The sequence below is a fragment of the Centropristis striata genome, chromosome 14, assembly GCF_030273125.1.
Source record: "Centropristis striata isolate RG_2023a ecotype Rhode Island chromosome 14, C.striata_1.0, whole genome shotgun sequence".
Lineage (NCBI taxonomy): Eukaryota > Metazoa > Chordata > Actinopteri > Perciformes > Serranidae > Centropristis > Centropristis striata.
In genome coordinates, this window is record NC_081530.1 from 23101365 (window position 1) to 23123101 (window position 21737).

General features: G+C 40.3%; 3 protein-coding genes across 5 annotated transcripts; 2 read left to right on the forward strand and 1 right to left on the reverse strand.

Annotated features, from left to right (window-relative positions):
* Positions 1 to 754: 754 nt before the first annotated feature.
* cks1b (CDC28 protein kinase regulatory subunit 1B) lies at positions 755 to 4133 on the reverse strand. Its single transcript, XM_059350769.1, has 4 exons — positions 3981 to 4133; positions 3676 to 3743; positions 3368 to 3495; positions 755 to 2075 (listed from the first exon to the last, which is right to left on the reverse strand). The coding sequence occupies exons 2-4, from the start codon at positions 3732 to 3734 to the stop codon at positions 2026 to 2028; spliced, it is 237 nt and encodes a 78-aa protein (XP_059206752.1). The 5' UTR covers positions 3735 to 3743; positions 3981 to 4133; the 3' UTR covers positions 755 to 2025.
* A 2478-nt stretch (positions 4134 to 6611) lies between these two features.
* On the forward strand, positions 6612 to 17928 carry pbxip1a (pre-B-cell leukemia homeobox interacting protein 1a). Of its 3 annotated transcripts, none has more exons than XM_059349977.1 (11): positions 6612 to 6946; positions 7769 to 7897; positions 8864 to 8948; positions 9077 to 9132; positions 9663 to 10317; positions 12231 to 12464; positions 12796 to 12819; positions 13239 to 13282; positions 14189 to 14284; positions 14432 to 14612; positions 14805 to 17928. In XM_059349977.1, the coding sequence occupies exons 2-11, from the start codon at positions 7826 to 7828 to the stop codon at positions 15830 to 15832; spliced, it is 2475 nt and encodes an 824-aa protein (XP_059205960.1). In that variant the 5' UTR covers positions 6612 to 6946; positions 7769 to 7825; the 3' UTR covers positions 15833 to 17928. The 3 variants fall into 3 exon arrangements, with proteins under 3 accessions (XP_059205960.1, XP_059205959.1, XP_059205958.1); XM_059349976.1 differs by lacking the exon at positions 6612 to 6946 and adding an exon at positions 6968 to 7187; XM_059349975.1 differs by lacking the exons at positions 6612 to 6946; positions 12796 to 12819 and having other exon boundaries at positions 7749 to 7897.
* Positions 17929 to 19452: 1524 nt separating this feature from the next.
* Positions 19453 to 21630, forward strand: s100a11 (S100 calcium binding protein A11). Its single transcript, XM_059350551.1, has 2 exons — positions 19453 to 19711; positions 21287 to 21630. The coding sequence occupies exons 1-2, from the start codon at positions 19583 to 19585 to the stop codon at positions 21419 to 21421; spliced, it is 264 nt and encodes an 87-aa protein (XP_059206534.1). The 5' UTR covers positions 19453 to 19582; the 3' UTR covers positions 21422 to 21630.
* Positions 21631 to 21737: the final 107 nt, after the last annotated feature.

The following is a 21737-nucleotide window of genomic DNA, read 5'->3' on the forward strand; positions in this document are numbered from 1 at the left end:
GATTGATAAAAGTCAAATTATAACATAAATGCATATATTCGTATATCATGAACCTTCTCAGGGACCCTGTGGCAAAGTCCACAGTCCCCACTTTGAGAATCGCTGCTACAAACGACTGGAATTATGTTTTGTGACAGCGTTCAAGAGGAAGGTGATAAATTAATATGGTGTCACCTGTTTGTAAGTAGACTCCTTTATAATCGAATTTCAAGCACTTTTCAAACCATGAATACACCACATTAAAAGTCAAGTGTTTGAATGTTGGATTATCTAATGGGTACTCTGTCCGGTGTGGCTGCATCATGTCACGCAGCACGTGAGAAGTGTTGTTAGTGCAACCAGTCCGATTTTGAAAACAGGCTGTTGTGAAGAGCATAAGACACATTTCCTACATTACATTTTTTTGTGCCATTTTCCTTTTATTTTACAGCTGAGAGAGAGAGGAAACATGGTGAAGAGCAATGGTGTATAATTTTCTGCTGCTGTCCACTAATCACATGTATTTTTTTGTTATAAACAATATTTGGATAAATTTGCTAGTGCTGACAAAGAGATTAGAAATTATGCAAAAATAAGCAAACAGTTATGTGAATATTTCCATTTAAATCCAGCCACATCATGTTGCATTGTAAATGTGGCATTATCAATTCCACTTTGTCGGAATCCAATATTCTAGTGTTATTTTCAAAATTATTCAACAAAGCTACAGGGATGTCATTTCAGTTGTTCCATCAAAGACTAAATGCATCATCACTTCCATTTGATTGCATTTATTCTTTTTAATAATTCTGAAAGGTAGAACAGCTCTACTCCTACACATGGAAGACACAAAAACTAATTCTGTCAAAGAACCTTACAAAAATAAACCTTACAAAAAAAGGCACATATTCAAAGTCAATTATTCAAGGCAAAGTTTTAGTTTAAGTGACAGCAGAGCAGCTCAGTATGTGGTTGTAAAAAAAAAAAAAAAAAAAAAAAAGGACAGAAGGTAAACAAACATGTCAGAGTGGGTGCAAGTATTCAGAACAAGTAGGACAAAGAAAACAAGTGCCTTGATGCAGTAGTATTCAAAACCAGTCAGAAATAAATGCAAATGGCCTTCCAACATTTAATTTAATGATCCAGATGTTTTCTAAAAGAGCATTTTTAGGGTCGTGTCTGCCATCAACAGTCATTTCGTTGTATTATCGTGTGCATCATCATGTGTCAAGTGGCTTCGTGTAATACAGTAGTTGTTAACCCCAAATACTGCCAAAGTCCACAATTATATGATTTAAAAGTTGACATTTATTTCAGAAAGGGCAACACATTCATAAATACTGAGCAGCTCACTGGTACAATCAGAGCCATCAAAGAGATTTGCTTTAAAAAGAAGGCTGAACTAATAATATGCTCTTATGGAAAAGGGAATTCAAACTTTTTTCTTTCTTATGTGACTCAGGTGTGGCTTTTCATAAACATGACAAAAAGTGTTAAATGCCATTTTTACAGTGTCATTTAAACCAAGCAGCAACATGTCACTTAAAAGCGCACTTTGATGTTTCAGAGTCAAACTGGATTTAGGATCCAGCTATTCTGTCTGGCTGGTGTTTTGACCTGAGCTTGACCCTGAATACACTCTGTCGGAATGATGTTTGAACAAGTTTCTCTCCCCACATCTTATAACATATGTTCTAAAAAGCTGGAATATCCAAGCAGGTTCAGCAAGTTGGACAGATCAGTCAAGAAGACAGTGTTAGCTGATGTGAGAGTTTTTCTGGCAGACGCCGTGTTGCTGTTAACACATGAAGAAGTCTTTTCCCCAAGTGAGGGGTGGTGTATTTTTTTTTTTCCTTCAGCGGATACTCCATTCCGCAACCACTGTTCATAAATGTGATAGTCCGTCTCGAGGTCCAACATGATCAGCCCAAATTAGAAGTCACCTACCACACCAGAGCTTCTTATTCTGACAGCATGATTCCTTTTTTGACAAGTTGATCTGTGGCAGGTAGGACTGATCTTCCGAGGACCCAGAGATTATTTCCCTTATGACTTTTTGCTGGGCAGAGGACGTCGGAAAAGCAAGATGTGTGGCTCTGGAGGAAGAAAAAACAAATTACAAAAGATATAATAGAGCTGCAACGATAAGTCAATTAACAGAAAATAGGCAAAAAAAAGTTTTTTTTCATGCTTCTTAAAAAAGGTGAGAATTGAATGCCTTGTTTGTCATACATGACAATATACTGGATAGCTTTGGATTTTTTGAACTGTTCAATTGGATGATTGAATAAAATATATGATTTGATGAAAACACCTTGGGCTCTGGGAAATTACACAGAATTTCCTGACATTTTAATGACAATAATTAAACGATAAAGTGATGGGCATATTGATCAATAATGAAAATTATTCTTTGTTGGACCTCTTCTATATAAGCAGTGATAATGATACTTATTGTGAAGCTTTGATTTCTTGTAGGGAAACCTGACTCTTGTGACTCTTATTACGTTATTTATGAATGAAGGGTGGGGCTGGGTTTGGCACTCGCCATCCATATGCTTGTGGTAGTCTATTGAAACTAACCACGTCTACCACTAATCTTTAACGTCTCTTCCAAAAAAGTGCAATTTAATCCGATCTAACATCAAACCCCCACATGAGACTTTGCATCCCCCATCTTCTGCCTCAAAGACATCAAGACGAGGCAGTCCCCTTATTGACAAATGTACTAGCTAAAGCAAAGAGGGCCATAACACACAAACATGGGACACTCACAGTGGACAAGTTCAGTTAAACACAAATGAGAGATGTATAAACATATCATGTGCCCGGTTAGTTTCAGCTTATGTTCGCAATTTTGTAAATACAAATTTAATGCATGAAAACTATAAAACAAATGTTTCTCTTACAGAGTTAGGGTGCCCTGCAGACAAATCATTTATAATACAGAAGCAGTTTTATACGCTCGACCTTCAATCTATCTAGACTTAACATACTTTTGATGAATGTCAACATTGTTATCTAGATCTGATCACTTGTTCATAACCAAAGCCTTGTGACTGATCATGAGTAATGACACTGTGCACTGTGAAACCTATGAGATACTTATCTATAGCTACAAGCTTCATGGTTATTTTGTGTACGGCCCCATCATAGACTGTATTGTTATAAAAAGTAACATGCAAATAATATACAAGACATGCTTGTCAGGCCCATAGACTGTATGGGGCTCACAGGTATGTCTTGTGTATTATTGGCATGATAACAGAGAATGCAAGGAAACAATATTCATCAGAAAGCAATCAAGACAAGATATTTACTGCTTTGTTCACAAACTGTATACAGTGAGGAGATGAAAATACTATTCCTTGAAACATGATTATATTACCTGGCTGGTGGATCATATAATGCACCCATCCTTGGCTCTGCTGCACCCCAAGATTTCTCCACTCGGTCTCCGACATCAAATGGGTCTTGGGTACACGCTTTGCAATGTCTTTGGGAAGCATCACATGTCTGTGGAAAATGAGGGCGGATATTAACAGGGAAATTGATAACCCTATAAAGATTATGACATCGTGTTACATAACTAATGACAGTTTCTATACGATGCCAACTTGCTAAAATCGTTATAGAATAACGATGGCAGGCTGACAAAGAGAATTTAAATGCTGAATAAACATGAGTCATACACACCTGTACTCGTATTTGTCATCGTCATATTTATCAGAGTAGTAGATCTGTTTGTGAGACATGATGGATACCTGGTAGGGAAATTTTCAATATTAGTGAACAATCAGAATCAGTAATAAAGCAAATCAGACGATTTTTTATTGGGCAACGTGGCAGCAGGCTTCAGTTTGGCTCGATAAGCGAGTGTGGCTAACAGTTAAGCTAACGTCGCTTAAGTTAGCCGACAACCGTTATCTTTAACTACTTACGTAAACGCTAAAGTATGTTTTTGATATTGTGTGACGCAATCAATGATGCTTTAAAGTTACCTTGTATGATTGCCAAAGTATCCTGACCAGAAAAAAAGACAGTTATTCCAGTTTTGGGAGTCCAGAAGTTGTAAGATGTTCACCCTTCTTTGTTTCCCTCTCGAATGTTTGCTAGCCCGCTTTACACCGTTCAAATAGACCTCGTCTCTTCCCATTGGTCAATCCATCCAGAGAACTCGTTCACCATTGGTCGGTTCAGTCTGTCGCAGGAAATCGTCGTATTCGCTAAAGGGGCTCCTGATTGGTCAGTTTAGTGGAAAAATGCACAACACACAACTTCAAGCAGGCCTGGAAAAACACAATGATCCAAACATGACATACTTTAAAGCTGTTGCATAACATGTGACCCAGATATTCTCCCTGTATTATCTTTTGCAGAAATAAAGTCCTAGTTCTAACTTGCCTTGTGGCCACACGTCCATGATTTTGACACTGTTTTATGTTTATTTGTTTTTTTATTGCATTGTTTAATTTTGCAGGAACAGTTCACAATCAAAAGTAATTGCACCATAGTTAGCTAGCAGCTGATTTGTGCAGGTTGGCAAAAACAAACAAACAACCAAAGCAAAACCTGAGAAAAAACACATTTAACATTCATTCATTACCCTTAACCGCTTATCCGCACTCGGGTCGCGGGGGCTGGAGCCAATCCCAGCAGACATTGGGCGAGAGGCGGGGTACACCCTGGACAGGTCTCCAGACTATTGCAAGGGTCACACATAGAGACAGACAATCACACTCTCATTCACACCTACGGGCAATTTAGAGTCACCAATCAAATCTAAGTGCATGTTTTTGGACTGTGGGAGGAAGCCGGAGTACCTGGTGAGAACCCACTCTGACACGGGGAGAACATGCAAACTCCACACAGAAGAGCCGCAGGCCGGAGGCGAACCAGCGACCCTCTTGCCCTACACCACCGTGTAGCCCCACATTAAACAGCACAATACATAAAAATCTGTCAGTGTGAGATTACACATATAAGATATGATACGTACAATAAATATGTGGCAATCATTGGTGGTGGGAGTGGTTGTGCTGACTTTAGCCAAAGATTAAGGCTGGTTTGAAACACTGCAAGACCTCCAGAGTATCTAATGTTTGTAGATATGGAACACTTCCTTCCTTCACTTCCTTACTACTTTAATCTAGAAAGCAGATTGACCAAAGGCTGTCTCTCTTAACTGCTGTCTCCTAGGACTATTAAATGCTCTAGTCCTACCGGTACAGACACTGGCACTGCTGGGATAGGCCAGGCTTCCTCTAAGAGGAGGGGGTAAAAGATTATGAATAAACCAGACATCAGACATAAATCAGTTGAAAAAGCCAAGAGCCAGAACGGGTAACATGACTTCCAAACAGCAAAAAAACGTTGTTTTTTTTACTATCCACTGATGAAATTTCTTAATAAATTTCTGCCTTGACCCTTATGTCTTTACACTATAAATTTAATTTGAAAATCACCTGAAAACCTGTTCCTCAGGATGGCAATCTGAACAGGCTATTATGAATTCATGTTATCTTAATCACAAACTGCTATAACTTAAAATATTGCTTAAATTTACACACTCAGCATATAATGAAGATTGAGAATAATTCTATACATTTGTTGTTCCCCTTTTTTCCCCTGTAAGTCTCTTTGGATAAAAACTAAATGACTAAATGTCTGCTAAATGACTAAATGTTATTGACAGAAATAGGAATCTAATAATAATGATAACAACAAAATATATTTGCATAGTGCTTTAAAATCAAAGGCACTTTACATAAAATAACAGAAACAGAAAACTATCAATATGAAAACAACTAAAAACAATCACGCCAATCACAATCTAATCTATGGGATATGTGCAATGATGCATTTTATTTTGACCCATCCAAAAGCATTTGTTTCTAATAACTCATTGAGTAAAACAAAAGTGTTGAAATTGATAGAGTCTGAATTTGTGACATTACACAGTAAAGGAATAAAAAGCCTAATAATTTCCTGTCACTGAGCTCTCTGTAGCCAACTACCAACAGTGGAAAGAAACTATGGACATTTATTCAACTCAGGTATGAAGTACTCTTTTCCTTCTACCTCATTCTATTAGAAAATATTGTACATTTTACCCATATATAATATTTTGAAAGTTACAAGCTAATTGCAGATTGTTTGCATAGGCCTAGAAAATACAATAATCATGGAAAGTGATGTACTGTTGCAGATTACACCACCTTGACTAGCTGCAAAATGAAATTATTTACCAATTAATAATAAAACTATGAAAGGTAATACTTTTATTTAGAAGCAGGATAAATCCTCATTTCACCCACCACTGAAATCATATCAACAGGCTAATCTAACTGGAAATACAAACTTCTTTTTGAAGGTGTTTGTGTGGGTTCTGATTTCAGATGTGCAGAAGTGTTAAATTACATATGCCTATCACAGACAAAACAGTTAACAGACTAATTTTAGAGAAAAAGGAGCCAGATGATGAAATCCATGACCACAGTGGAGCAACCTGAGTAAAGGGGTTGTCCACTCTGGTAAGTCCCGCAGTTCAAATATAACTCTGCAGACGTGTCAGTACGCGGCTGGTCCTTGAAGCCGCTCCCTCCTGTATATATATGTGTGTGCACGCATGCATCTTGAGGGTTAGGTTCACACATGAAGTTGTATTATTAAAAAGGATCAGCGTCCATCACCTGCCACTTTCACCTGCGGGCGTCAATCAAACTGGGTTGTGCGTCGTTTTCTCCTGACACGACACTTCTATCTGATTGGTCAAGCCGTGGTTCAGGGGCGGGAGCTCCGTGGCCTCTCCTGAAATCCCATTGGACGAGAGGTGCCTTGGTCGACGTGACGCAGCTTGGAATTCCCAAAGTTCCCAAGTTCACGGGAAGAGAGGAGCCTTGTTCTTACTAAAAAACAAAACGTTTTGAAGGAAAAACAGCGAGCGACTGAGGTGTAAACAAATTGGGTAAATAAAACTTCTCATTTTGTCTTGAATTCATAGACTGGAGCAGGTGTTTGAAGCGCTCGCGCACAGCGGGGCCTGAGTGAGAACGCGGAAGAGTGGGAGTGGGAATATTCAGCCTGCCATCCTTTGTTTACCATTATGAGTGAACCCTGAAATTGGTTGCTACAACAACTAAAGCCCCTTAATTCTCCTTCTTATCTGTGCTAAACTGAAGCTTAGCGCACGCAGTGTTGCTCGACAGGTGAGTATTGACCGTTGTTTGCTCGTGTTTGGATCAATGGGCTGCTCGTGTCTCTGGTTTGACCATTTTTGGTAATTTAACAGGCTCACAGATTGCCTGGGCTGGATGGATCTGAATGAATGGTTGGCTAGGAATAGCTGCGGCGATGAATACAAGCAGGAGATTCCTGTTTCTTCTGACTGAACCCTTTTTAAACTGCGCAGCAGTATATATTATGGATGCCAACACACCGTTACATAACTTGTATCCACGACAATCTGGTCTTTATTCCCGTGTGAGTGCGGGGAATCAGGTCCCAAACTGCAACATCATTGCATAAGTGTGTCCTCTTGGACTATTTGCATAATCACCGTCAACATATTGCAGAAAATGAGACTAGTTTGCCATTTTGTGTGTATTGCCATGCTCAGAACTGTGCATACTTATAACGCTAGCTATTAGCCTCCCTATATCAGTGCTGCCAACCATATTACAGGCCTATTATTACATCTAGGTAATCCAGTTAACTCCCACAGGGCATGTTGTGTGTGCATCAGACATGTTCAATAATGAAGACACGTTGTTCCTGTCGTCGTCTGCAGAAAATCATAAGGCTTGAGTCTGCACCGTGCTGTGCCAAGTTGAGCCTGAAGGGGGCGATGTCTGACAACAGCAACAGCACAGGCAGCAGCGGCTCCTCCACCAACAGCTGGACCCTCCTCTCCCCCGAGGTATGACAGAGAACAAGCTCAGAAAACTAAAACTTAGAGTCCCCATTTTCCTTTGCTCATGAATACAGGGCATTTAAACTGTGGCATGTCCGCACTTGCACCCAGCCGTGTATTTCAACTCTGTGCAGGTATTTTTGCACAGATGCATGTCTGTATTAAGACTAGGCATTTTTGGACGAAGACATGTATAATGTTTATCAATGTTTATATATAATGAAGATCGTCCTCATATATTGATATACACTATACTGCCAGTTTAGCAGGTACATCTAATTAAAGTGAATCCAAGCAACCCTGCACTAAATCCTGCTTTTATGATGCTTATAGTGATTGAGTCTGTAGTTAGTGGTGCTCCTGCATATTTTGTTCACACTATTTTTATCAATGATAGTAGACTAAATATGACAGCTGAATATACAGATGGGTCTAACTCATGGAATTAAATTACCACATGCCAAAATACATTTTTGCTGCGGCAGGGAAAAGATTCAGGTCACTTCCCATCATGGCAGATATGTTTCTCTTATATTAAGACATTTTCAAAAAGCAGTTAGTTAATGAAGTTATTAAACATGATATATTCCATTGTTCTAATGTCTGGTACCACTGACACAATGTTGTAATTCTGAAGCGTGCTACATAGATTTCAGAAGTGGGAGACAAAAAAACAAACCTTGATTGCAGAGCCTGATCTACCTGTAATTTGTTGCTTTTATTAGAAGTGATTATAGGAGAGATCAGACTAAGCATCTACTTTGTTGTTACAAGTAAAAATATCCCACGATTCAACTTCAGTAACAGGTCATAAACAGTAACTTTCCCAGCCTCGGCTTACATGCATGTGCATGCTTGTCTGTACAGGGTGTGCTGTAAAGTGCAAGTGCAGTGTTACCAACGAGAGCATTATAGGTGTTAATGTAAATGCCCGGAGGAAGCCTGATCTCCCCGGATCTTCTGTCTCCACAGGAAGCTGCTGTTGAGAATGTCGGGCCAGTAGACGACGGCACTGAGAGCCTGGGTGACGTCCCGAGTCTCTCAGAGGATGTGACAGGTATTTGGCTACTAACTAGGGTTATGACAAATTTTAATTTAAAAAAAATGAGAGCAAAGGGGCTACTTTTAAACCTGTTTGTTTGGTTTCATATTTTAGTTTTTGACATTGTGTAAATGATATTTCAGGAGCTGCTGCAAGTGACATTCCAGTAGAAACTGTCCTGTCTGAAGAAGGCCATCAGGTTGGTACACACATTAAAAAAAATCCCTCTATAGGACATCTACATTGTTATTTTATGACGACATTCATGTAATGCATAGGTGCAGTCCAATTTTGAAATAAAACTATTCAGATCTACAACATCAACTTTATATTCCCGCCTTGGTTGCCTGTATTTCTGAATCTAGAGGCCCCTAAATTTTAGCGTTTTGCACCCATGTTTGAGAACCACATTGGGTGATTTATGTCGCATGAGTTCAGTGAAAGTAGCCTGACTTTAGTTTTCATTGAGGTTACTGGAAAACCGCCTCAGTCTTACAATGCCTACGCCCAGCGCACAGTAATTTGAGAAGTTGAGACCTGTTCTTTTGAAAACCTTGCTCTGGGCAGCACAGGAAGTTATTGAATGAAAGAGAAGTGCTCTGAACAAAACAGACGGAGGGAAAATGGTTCTGCTTAACAAAAAAATCGTAGCACCTGTTTGTTAAATAACACCTTGATTGCAATGGAGGTATTTACAGGTGATTTCTCCCTCCCTACCTTTATTTCTAGGTGTGTCAAGAGACCTCTCCAGACTCCAGTTTGGGTCCCATCCCATCTAGTCCATCCCGGATGAGTCCTCTCCCCCCCAGCCTACTCGATCCTCCGGACCTCGACCTGGAGAGTCAGGCTCCAGTCATCCATGATATTGTGACCAGCTCCCCCAGTGACAATGAGCACCTCGGGGCCACACCCTTTGTCACCAACATTGATTTGGGGACTCCACTTGATATTCCCACTGCTGAACTCCTGACAGATGAGCCGGAGGAGTGCTGCTCCGCTCCCCTGACTGAGATCCCCGTCTCTGCAGAAGAAGTGCTAGACACGCCTGATGATGTTCCTGCCAGCCCTGCTGAGGAGAGTCCTGTCTTCACTGCTGAACCTGAGGTCAACATCCCCGCAGAGACCCTCACAGCCACCGATGCTCCCTCTCATGTTGAAGCTGATATTGGCTTCGCTACAGAGAGTACAGAGCAGCCAAGCCAAGTCCCAGAGAGCCTGGTGACAGAGAGCCCCATCAATGATAGTCCTGCACCAGAGACTGTTGGTTCAGTAGAGACAGAGGAGCAGGAAGAGGAGGAGGCAGGTATGGAAAAGGAGGAGATGGAGCCGTCTGAGACAGTGACCCAAGATGAGAGAGAAGAAGAAGAAGAAGAAGAAGAAGAAGGTATGGGATCAATCTACAGGAGTATTTATGGTAATGCATGCATGATAAATCAGGCAGTGGAACCACAGTGATCTTTATATTGGAGGAGGAGAAAATTTAGAGAAAGTCAGTTCATGAACTGTGGAGTATTATTGAGGATTTGTATGCATTTGTGCCTGCTACAGCAGTGCCTGGAGACAATATCTTGGTTTCTAGGTTTCAACACGATACCAAAAGAGTCCCTGCAGCCAATGACTTCAAATTCAAATTTTAGCACACATTTCTACCTGAACTGATTCAAATCTGGTGGCAAGCTCACCATGACATCACCAAAAGCTTTAGCCACAAGAATTCATCTCTCGTTAAGACAAAATTTGACGCCAATATCTTATAGATTAAAATGAAGAGAGGACCTTTTACATCCAGAAGGTCAAAGGTCAACTTCACTTTGACATTATGATGTGTGCAAAAGCACTTTTTCTGGTCTTTATGAGTTTGGACAGACATAGATGTAAGCTGCAACTGCGAGGCAGTCATTCTAAGTGTTACATTAATTTTAATTATTGTTTTTTGTTGGATGCTTATACCTCTTCGGGCCTTCAAATATCCTCCAGATGAAACAATGAGAGATGGATGCTCTGATCAATAGCATGATACAATCTTCTAAATTTTTATATACACAACTTTTACATGATTAAACATTTTTGCCTTCTGTTAGCTGAGCTAGAGAAAGACATGTTCATTAAAAAACAAAGTTGCTGAACAAGCAGACAGCACTGTTGTCATGCTTTGCTACTGGCTGGACAAAAGAAGAAAAAGAAAAAAGCATAATACCAGAAGAATACAAATTCCAGACATGAAAGTTATGATGAAAGAAAAAAATGCAATAGAACAAAACAAGGAAAGAAATTTCTCAACACCTAAGTTTCAGAAATAAACAGCAGCAGAGTCCCTTCTGTAGTAAAGTCATGCTTAGAAACCTGCTGTCAGGCCCCGGAGCAAAATAAGTTGTTTGGCTTCCACTATACGCTTCTCTCATTCTGTGTGTATTGTTTTTTTCTCTGCTGGAATGATACATAGCAACAGATATGCTGTAATGTAACACGATCGAACACAAAACTGATTTAAGAATATCCGTCATATAAGCACAATATTGTCTTAAGTAATGAGATCTTTTATCTAGATTTGGACACAGACCTCCTCTTCACTGCAGGGCCTTGAGGCAGGCGCTTATCATTCCAGCTTGTAATGTGCTTTAGTTGCGCTTATCCCCAAACAAAGTTCCAATTGATCATATTACCCTAAACCAACAGCTACACAGTAAACTTAGGGCTTTTGTGGGCCCCTGGGGGTCTAAGGCCCTGCTGGAAACGCAGCCTTGAGCAAAGTAAGTGGTTTACAGCTCTTTGTAATTAGCACTAGTCAATAGAAGCAGAAAATGAGAGTCCTCTTGCCGAAGAATTGGTTAACATGTTTCTTATCTGTGTCACGCTAGCATCTGGAAAGTGATTTATCAGTATGACGGGGAAGGCGCACACCCTGCTGAGAAAATGAAGAAACCCTCATGCATGAAATTACTGTTGTTGTAATTTAGTGAGAAAATGTCATCCATTTCCACGAGCAGCTCTGACTTTTTTGTTTTTACATTCTGTTTACACACTGTTGTGTTTTGCTGTTCGTGTATTCACTTTAGATTTCGGTAATTTGTGTGAGGCAGTCTGCCAGCAGATAATTATGATTTTGGTTCTGACACTTTTGCAGCCAAACATGTCGAGATGATTTGTTGAAGTGAATCTGGGCCACATTTGAATACATGTGGTTTAACTTTAGGCTCGGTGTCATCTTCTCTCTGAAGAACACTTCATAAAATGTGACGGGCCTCTGCTGCGTTGCCTTTGCTTTTCTCATGTTCAGGATCTTTTCTCCTCTTGTAGAACCATCCGGCAGCTTTGATTTGGGCGACACAGGCAGCTTCGACGAAGGCCTGAGGAGGAGGAACGTCCCCTCCTTCGAGGCGCCACGACCAAGAACATCAGATGAGGAAGATGATGAAGAGGAAGTGGAATTCAAGCTGGCTGAGAAGAAGGAGGAAAAGCCATGGTTCTCCTTGAACAAATGCATTGTGGGTTCTCTGATCCTGCTCTTCTTAGGTTCCCTCTTCCTCTCAGGTGAGTTCCTGTAACGCATAACTAAGCCTGCTAGCTTGCTTCCGCTTTTCTCAATGTCGGATACAGTAGGAGGCACTATTTGTTACTGTCATTAACAGCAAGACTGAAATTGTGTTTAAATTATTTACATAATAATATGATTGTGTTAGAAACGTCGTAGGATATATAAAACACCTGTTTATACCTGTTACATCAAAGGTTTGCCAGTTGTATGGTTTATTGTCAATATGCCAGTATTTATGAATTACACAAGCACATTTATGTGCAGCTGTCAGCAGGAGGTGGATGTCTGTTTTTAGATCTTGTCGACTAAGCTGTACTGTGTCAACAGGTTTCCTCTCTGACCTGAATAATGGTAGGTCCAGAACTAAAGATAAGACAGCAGTGCAAGCTTCTGCACTAACTGGCTAACGCTCAATAGCTTGTCCAAACACTTATCTGGCCTGACACTTCATGCAGTGGCAGCAGAAAATGGCAAATAACACGCATAGCACTCTTCATCATCGTTTGGAAGGACACACTGGATGTTTAAGGCACTTAAGTTGAGGAGAAACAAAACTATTGCTTGCTACTTGCTTGGTTCTGCAAAAAAAGTTGTTTTTTTAAAGGAATTGAAAAAATGCTGCCTAAATAAATAGTTTCTGTTCACTCAATGTCGGCACTTCACAACAGAAGCATCTTATGTAGTTGTACGACAACTTGGCAGCCATGTGTCAATAAAAGTGTGTGTTGTAAGACTTGTTTGAAGGATGTTTTTTTTTTCTTTTCTGGCAGGTGACTTTGACGCCTCTGAGCTGAGTGATGGAGAACAAAGCCAGGTCTGTTTCTAGTGTCTCTCATGTAATTTCTGTTTGTTTGTTTTCCAGTGTGTTTCTATAGCGTAGCATTTAAAGGAGCAGTGTGTGGAATTTTATGGGAATATATGGGCTGAAATGGAATATAACACTCACAGTGACACTAGTGCTCAAAAGTTTGGGTCACCCAGAAAACGTCAGTTGTTTTCCATGAAAACGTATTCATGAAATGAGTTACAAAATGAATCTAAAATATAGTAAAGACATTGACAAGGGTCTCCAACTTAACCTCTAGATACTCAACCAGCCTGAGGAGGGATTGTTTTATTGCTTCTCAAATCAGCACAAAACAGTTTTCAGCTGTGCTAACATAACGCTCAGGTGTTTTAATGATCAATCAGCCTTTCAACACTATAAACGTGGAACACAGGAGTGATGGTGGCAGACAATATATCATAGATATTTAATGAGAAAATCAGCCGTTTCCAGCTTTAATAGTCATTTGCTACATTAAATATGTCTAGACTGTATGTCTGTTATTTTAATGTTAAGAAATTGTGCCTTTCTTTAAAAAATAAGGACTTTTCTAAGTGACCCCAAACTTTTGAGTGGTATTGTATTTGTGAAACTAAGAATTAGCAGCTTTTCGTTAGCTTCGAACCGGCTCTTCATATCTACATAGAGAATGGGTCCTGTTGAACTGCTGGAGGGCCTTTTTGCGTTTTTGTGTTACGTTACTGTCGTAGTTCTTCAAGAGGAGCGGGTATTCATTTGGTTGCAGTCTGCACCCTAACCGCTAGATGCCACTAAATCCTACACACTGCTCATACGAACATAAAACTTGAGTCTTAAAACTTAAAAGACAAATGCTAAAGAAAGGATTATTCAAAAATATGTGTTTTATTCATTTGCCAATGATCTTCAATCCAGGACTGGCTTAGCAGTGATCCACAGGATATGAAAGAGCTATTGGATAAACTGACACAGGAAAACCAGCAAATCGCTCAGCTAGAGGCTCAACTAAAGGTCAGTGTACCATTTTTATCATGCTAATGATGTTGTTTTGCCCTTCCACAATACTGTAATGCACGGACACATATAGACTGCATGTTTTCAATTAATCTTTTGGCTTTGACAACGGCACATTGTGAACAATTTTTCTGTACTTCTTAGTCTCAGAAAGCAGAACTCGACACAGCACTGAAGGCGGTAGCAGCGAGTGGTGATGAAAAGGGTAAAGCAGATCTGGAAAAAGAAAACTTAAAGTTGAAGGAGGAGCTGTCGTCGCTGCCTGAGCTGACGAAAGAGCTGGAGAGTCTGAGGTCCAGGGTGACTGAGCTCAGCCAGCTCTCAGGTATGATGTGATACACGTTAATATTGGATGAAATCTGTGCTGTTGCATTTTTATTTCAGTTAATATTTATTGAGATAATCATGCATATAGATGGCTACTATGACATAAAAAGGGATTCCTCAGAGTGCTAATCTTTTGACCTTTCTGATTAATTAACAACCAAATCCAGTAACTCTCTGATATCCTTCACAGCCGATCAGGAAATGCCCCCGGCTGCCTCCAGCTCAGCCCCTCAGCCTGGTGACAAAGATGGTCAGAGGAGCCAGAAAGCAGCTGAACCTGAGAGGAGGAAGGGCGCTAATGAGGGAGGAAGGCTGAAGGAAGAGCTCCAGAGACAGAAAGGTCTTCTTGAGGAGAGCAAAAAGAGACTGCAGGAGATGAAGAAAGATGGAGGCGACCGGAAACACGTGAGGGATCATTTGGAGGAGATCCAAAAGAGGCTTTCGGAACAAGTTGAGAGGTGGGGTAAGAAGAAGCCACAGGAATCCAAATGGAAAGGGAACAAGGGCAAAAACAATGACCACTGGAAGAAAGAGGAAAAGAAAGAGTGGAAGCACGGCAAGGAGGGAGGATGGAGAGAGAAGGATGAGAAGAGGGAGAAAGAGTGGAAGCCTCAGAAGCAAAACTCTCACAAAGAGGCCTGGAGGAAGCACCAGGACGAGTGGGAGAGGAAGAAGGATGAGCGCAAAACGGACAGAGACGAGAGGAGGAAGGAGAAACCGTGGCATAGCCGGCCCGGTAAGAACTCCCACAACCATCATCAGCACCAACATCAGCACCAGCAGCAGCAGCCGCAGCCCCGTCAGCCCCACCAGCACAAACACAACGACTTCTGGAGAGACCAGGAGCAGAAGCTGCGGCGCAACGTTCGCCCCCAGCTGGGCTGCAGCTCCGTGGAGGACTGCGCCGGCAAGGAGGGGCTCTACCCGGTGGAGCTGCCCGAGTTCGAGGAGCTGCTGGAGGGCTACCTGAGCAAGCTCGAGGGATCTTCGCCCGAGAGCAAAGACAAGCTCCGGAAGCTGACGGCGGAGTTCTTTGAGGACGGCGGATTTATCCACGACAGGGTTCTTTTCAGCGACTTTGCCGAGGATGTGGCGGACATCCTGGAGGACATGGTGGACGTTTTGGAAGAGGGCGGGCAGAAGGACGGCGACTCGCTGGAGGAGGAGATGGAGGAGTTTGAACGAGAGGCGCTGTGGAAGTTTGCTGCCACAGCTTAAACAGACAAAGAGGGGAAACTGAGTGAAATACAACACTAACATGCAGCACAAAGCGGTGTGGTAGAGGACATTTCTTGCCTCCTCTTCAGAGCTGTAATTGTAGTAGCTTCTGGTACAGAGTGGTCGTGCCTCTCATAAATGTTTCCCTCTGAGTCTTTAATTATAAGCTAGACTTGTACTTGTCATCTTGGACTTAGTTGTTGTTACCTACCTCTGTCAGGTCATGCCTCCTTATGCGAAGTCCTTTAGTACTGTGTTGTGTGGATTTTCCTCTGCTGTATAGTGTTTTCTCAATACGTAGTGCATGTTGCAGTTCATCATGTAAATTCAAACTGATAATATTCATATCACGCACAAGGAAAACTGGGTATGAGGAGATGGTATTTGCAAGAATAATTCTCTTGAGCATCACTGCAGTGGTTCAAAATATTCCACACATTGTTATATAAGTTGGCCGTTACAGAAAGTCTGCTTTAACTGTGTGAAAAGAACCCGCCAATGCTCGGAGCAGGTTAAAACAAACACTGAGAACATTTTTTTGCAGATACCATTTGCCTCAAGTCGGGTGTAGCTGTCCAATCCCAGAGGATGAGATCCCGGTTCTTTCAGTGATAAGAATCAGATCAGGTCAGACCGGTTTTGTGTCAGCAGCTCTTTGGTAGATTTGGCCAAACACACACACACACACACACACACATACAGACACACACAGAGTGCTGTTTGAGAGCCCTGAGCGTTCAGTTGCTCGATCTGACAGACTTTTCACTCTGTCAGTTGACAGCAGATGTGCTGAACAACCGGGAACTGGTTTGGGAAATTGCAGAGCTGCTCAAAAAAGGAAAAAAAAGCAATAGGACAAAGTGATAGCCATAGCTAAATTTATGACTGCTAAACCACTTTAGCACTTTTCTCAAACATTCACATTTACAGCAACATATTTTTCTCTTTTGTTATTAGACCATTTGTTCTCTGAATCTTTTTGTAATGTAGCCATGGGGACCTCCAACACATGATCTACATATACTGGGTATCCCAGAGCAAAAGTTATAGAATTAACGTGCCGTAAATGAGATTGGAAACCAAACCAGTATATACTATTTCTTTTCCATTTTCCTCTTCTTCTGTTAGCAGGTTAACTGGCATGCACACAAGTGATATAGTAAAAGTTATTTAGTTCAAGAAAACGGCAAAAATGAGGAGGCTGCTGCGTTTTTTGGGGGGGTTTTTGTCCAATTTTAAGTTAAATGTGCCAGCCAGTAGCCACAAAGCATTGAGTGTTGCAGAACTGCTTTTTTAGTGTTGGCTCATTTCTTTTTCATTTGCTTTGTTTTAGTGTTTGATTCTAGTCACATTTGATGATGAAGTTTTCCCTTTATAGGTGGATGTGAAGTTAAAGTCGACAGATTGTGATTGTTGGTCCACATTTTTTCAGTGATCAGAAGAACCTCTGGAGTGTTTCATGTTTATTTATTCTGTCAGTACACTGCAACTCTTTTCCTTCTTTTTTTTTTTTAAATGAGACTTTGTCCCAGGCCAAACATATTGAATGTGGAAACAGAAGTTTTTTTAGTTCCTTTCAGAAATGTAGTTTGCCAGCTACTGCTGCTTTCGTGCCTTTATTATAAAGAGAATCTTCGATTGGACAAAAGGTCTCAAGATTTCATTTGCTTCTGCAAAAAATTAAGAAGAAAACAAGTTTACACTGCTTGCTGTTTATCGGGCAGAGAATGAATGTCAGATAGGGTTTACACATCAAGTGTTGTTCTCTGCTGTTTGCACAGAGGAACTTTTTATTTTGAAAGTTTTTAGACCAAAGGGATCGGAGGAAAGCTTAAAATCAACAGATAAATCATTTAATGAAACACGTTTGTGAAAGTTGAATCAATATTTGAGGAGTTTATTTGTCTTTGTGGGACAACAGTCGAGCTCTGCGCTTGCTGCTGACGTAGGACCTGACTCAGATGTGCATGTAATTGATCCCTGGACAGATGTATTGATAAATTTGGATCATTTTTAATTTCTTTCATCATCAGTTATGTCCTCTTTTAGGAAGTCAGTGTTAAGTTCAATAAATTTTTCACCATTAAAAATGTAAAGTTTGTCTTTATTTCATTTAGAAGAGATTAAAAACATCACACAATATCTCCTCTGCTTCAGTTGTGCTGAGTGGCTGTAATATTACTGAAAAATGTACAATGAAACCCGGCCATGTGTGACTCACTCTCTGACAGGAAGTGGAAGTGTTGGCATGACAGGCATTTATTGTCACAGCTGTGATGGCAAACTGAAATATTTACATCTAGATTAACTAGTCTGAGTGGGAGCTGACAAGTTCACAGGCACGTACTCAAATCTTTCAGTTTGTACACGATCCAACCAGCGCGGCAGTCGGTCACTGACCTGATATGCCGATGAACGAGAATGTAAGCAACGATGGAGAACAATCAGTCACTATGAAACCCAGAGAGAGCTTGTCATTCTTTGAATTCTACAAACAAGTCAGCATGCAAGCATTTCTGCATGGTTTAAAAGTTTTTCTTTCTTTTTCAAAGTGCAACCAGGGTCGAAACAAAAGGAACTGACGCACATTAAAAAATATTGATTCATTCTTTCTTTCTTTCTTTCTTTCTTTCTTTCTTTCTTTCTTTCTTTCTTTCTTTCTTTCTTTCTTTCTTTCTTTCTTTCTTTCTTTCTTTCTTTCTTTCTTTCTTTCTTTCTTTCTTTCTTTCTTTCTTTCTTTCTTTCTTTCTTTCTTTCTTTCTTTCTTTCTTTCTTTCTTTCTTTCTTTCTTTCTTTCTTTCTTTCTTTCTTTCTTTCTTTCTTTCTTTCTTTCTTTCTTTCTTTCTTTCTTTCTTTCTTTCTTTCTTTCTTTCTTTCTTTCTTTCTGTCTGTCTGTCTGTCTGTCTGTCTGTCTGTCTGTCTGTCTGTCTGTCTGTCTGTCTGTCTGTCTGTCTGTCTGTCTGTCTGTCTGTCTGTCTGTCTACATGTGTGCCATATGTGGGCATTGAATTGTACAAATCATCATCAAATTCTGTACATTGCCTTATTCTCATCATTTAGTAATTATTGTGTGATTTTTGCCCGTGTTTTGAAACAAAACAAAAAAACTACAACAAAAAGCACTCAAAAACTTTGAAAAAACACTGTAAATCTCTATCATCTTCCATTGTCTTTAAACACCATAAAATGAACCATCTCTTTCTTTTCCACACACGTTTGCTGCTGCAATTGGAAAGACTTCTGCATGAGACAGTGTGTGTGTTGTCCTGAATGCCACATTATTTGAGTCATGTTTTGTATAAACCAATTACTGCTTAGACATGCATGATTCAGGCTCTTGATTAGAACAGCCTGACAGAGATCCGTGCTCTGCAGACAGACTGAAATGGGTTTTTATGCTATCATCAGTACAAATTTGCCCTTTGTAGGACAGAGTGGCACTCTTTCTGTTGTATGTGTGTTCATGTTGGAAATCGGGCAGAGATAAGGTCAGCCTGCTGGATGGGGGTGCAGGGGGCATGGTAAGTGTTTTCCGCTGATGTGTGCACAGAGATGAAGCGTATATATTCAGAGAGGTGATGGGCAGAGAGGAGGGACAAGGTTCTTGGTACCGACTGCATCACACCACACAGCATCTCCGCACAAAAGGTGAGACGACTGCTGCTTCTCTTCAGTACAATCTGACTGATTTGTTGTGTCATAGATGCTTCTTAAGGCTCTTTTTCATTCTCTCTCTCAGCACAAACCATCATGGAAGCTGCAATTGGTACCCTTGTCAGCCAGTTCAAGTCCTACGCTGGGAAAGATGGCTCCTGCAGCACCCTGAGCAAAGAGGAGTTCCAACACCTTGTGACCACCCAGCTGCCCAACTATGTCAAGGTAAATCTCACACGCTGCTCGGAGCCACTTCGCCTGCCAATTTCTATCTCAGCTCTATCTGACTTTGCATTCTGAGCATCTACAGACAGATTTCAAAGCTTATAGGTCATGACACAACTTGTCTGAAGCCTCTTGCGACGTCACTGCACTTTTTTACATAGACCATTGGACCAAAAAGGTGCCAGCACCCTAATTCAGCAGTTGCATGAAATGATGACTGCATGTGTCTATATGTATATCTTGTACACATTACCCTACATAGTCAGCTATATAATCGAAGGAACCTGATTTTGGCCAACAAATGTGGTTTTGAATCAAAGGATTATTGTATTCCAGCTATATGGGGGCTGAATGTCTAATTTTACTTAGAATTGCTTGATTCTTCCACATAAACCGTGATATATAGCCTATTTTGGAATAATAACCTATTTATAATAGTATTAATAAAATGAGAAGTAAGTTGACTCATGGACAAAGTTCTGGTACTCAGTACTGCTACTGAGGAAACGGAAATTATTTAAGAGGCAAGATTGTGTAAATAATCTTATTTACACTATATTATAACATGTATTATTAACCTGATATGAATATTTCATTTATTTAAAATACCACGGTTACCGTCAATTTTAAATATTGCACCAATTCCCCATCTTAAATGATTATTACATGAAGTCCAACAAAACATAATGACTCTATGAGTTTATTTTGGGATGAAAATGCATTTTACTTAAAGTGGTATAAAACCAAGGAACACAAGCAAATGTCATATTTAAAAGGCTATAACTACCCAATATTTGATAGTTTTACTTGGCAGATCACTTAATGGATTTACCGTGTAATCTGTATGTTTAATATTGGATTGCATCTTTTGTTATCATCAGGTAAACATATTTTTCTACATTTATACTACTTTATGCCTATACTCCACTACAATTTACTAATTTTTTTTAATGTAATATTATAGGTTAAGTGTCCCAGAGCTCCACATTTACCAGCTGCAGCATTAAAGTGATGTTCACATCAATGCATCAATAATTATAATCCAGTAAATACAGTCATGGAAAAATTATTAGACCGTTGTTTTCTTCAATTTCTTGTTCATTTTAATGCTTGTTACATAACTTTGACTTTAATAATAACCAAAATCATCATCAAAAAACCCATGGAAAATGGCTAGATGTCAGCTCTTATGAGCTATTCTTGTTGTTATCATTATATTTGTCCAAACAAATGTACCTTAAGTTGTACCAGGCATTAAAGCGAACAAGAAATTGAAGAAAACAAGGGTGGTCTAATATTTTTTTCTTTAACTGTATATGACACAAAAATGTGCCATTCTGCATAATGAGTACTTTTACATTGGGTAGTTTCATTATATACTGATGTTAATACTTTTGTACTTTTACTTAAGTGAGCTTTGAATGCAGTAAAAGATCTGAATACTCCTTCCACCCCTGGTTATATTTATTACTGCACTCAACCATTAGGTGGCAGGACAGTCTTGCAGATTAGCTGATGTTGCAGTTCAGGGTGCTCCTGTAATGATCAGGGTCTCCTCTCTGTGATCACCCACAGAACGCCAGCGACCCTGTGGTCATCGAGGAGCTCATGGGCTCTCTGGACCAGAACAACGACGGGGAGCTGACTTTCTCCGAGTTCTGGCAGCTGATTGGAAAACTGGCGAGCAAACAGGGAGGCTTCAGCGAGTAGAGCCTGCTGCCACCGCCGCCGTCTTCTGTCAACTGTGGCTTTCAGCAGATTGTGCAATCACCTCAAACGAAGCTCTCCAACTGTAAAATCAAAGGCATTCAAATTCTTTTATCACTCCTCCAGCGCCACATGTGTAACTCTTTAGTTAACCATTTGTTGAATGCAGGGAACTTTGAATTAAAGGTTTCATTGTCTCAAACCTCAGCCACCAACACTCTGTCTCCTGTCATTCATTCACCACATTATATGATGTGCAGGCACCCACATTTGAATGGGAGTGTATTACAGCCTTGATTTAGGGGCCTGTAATCCTATA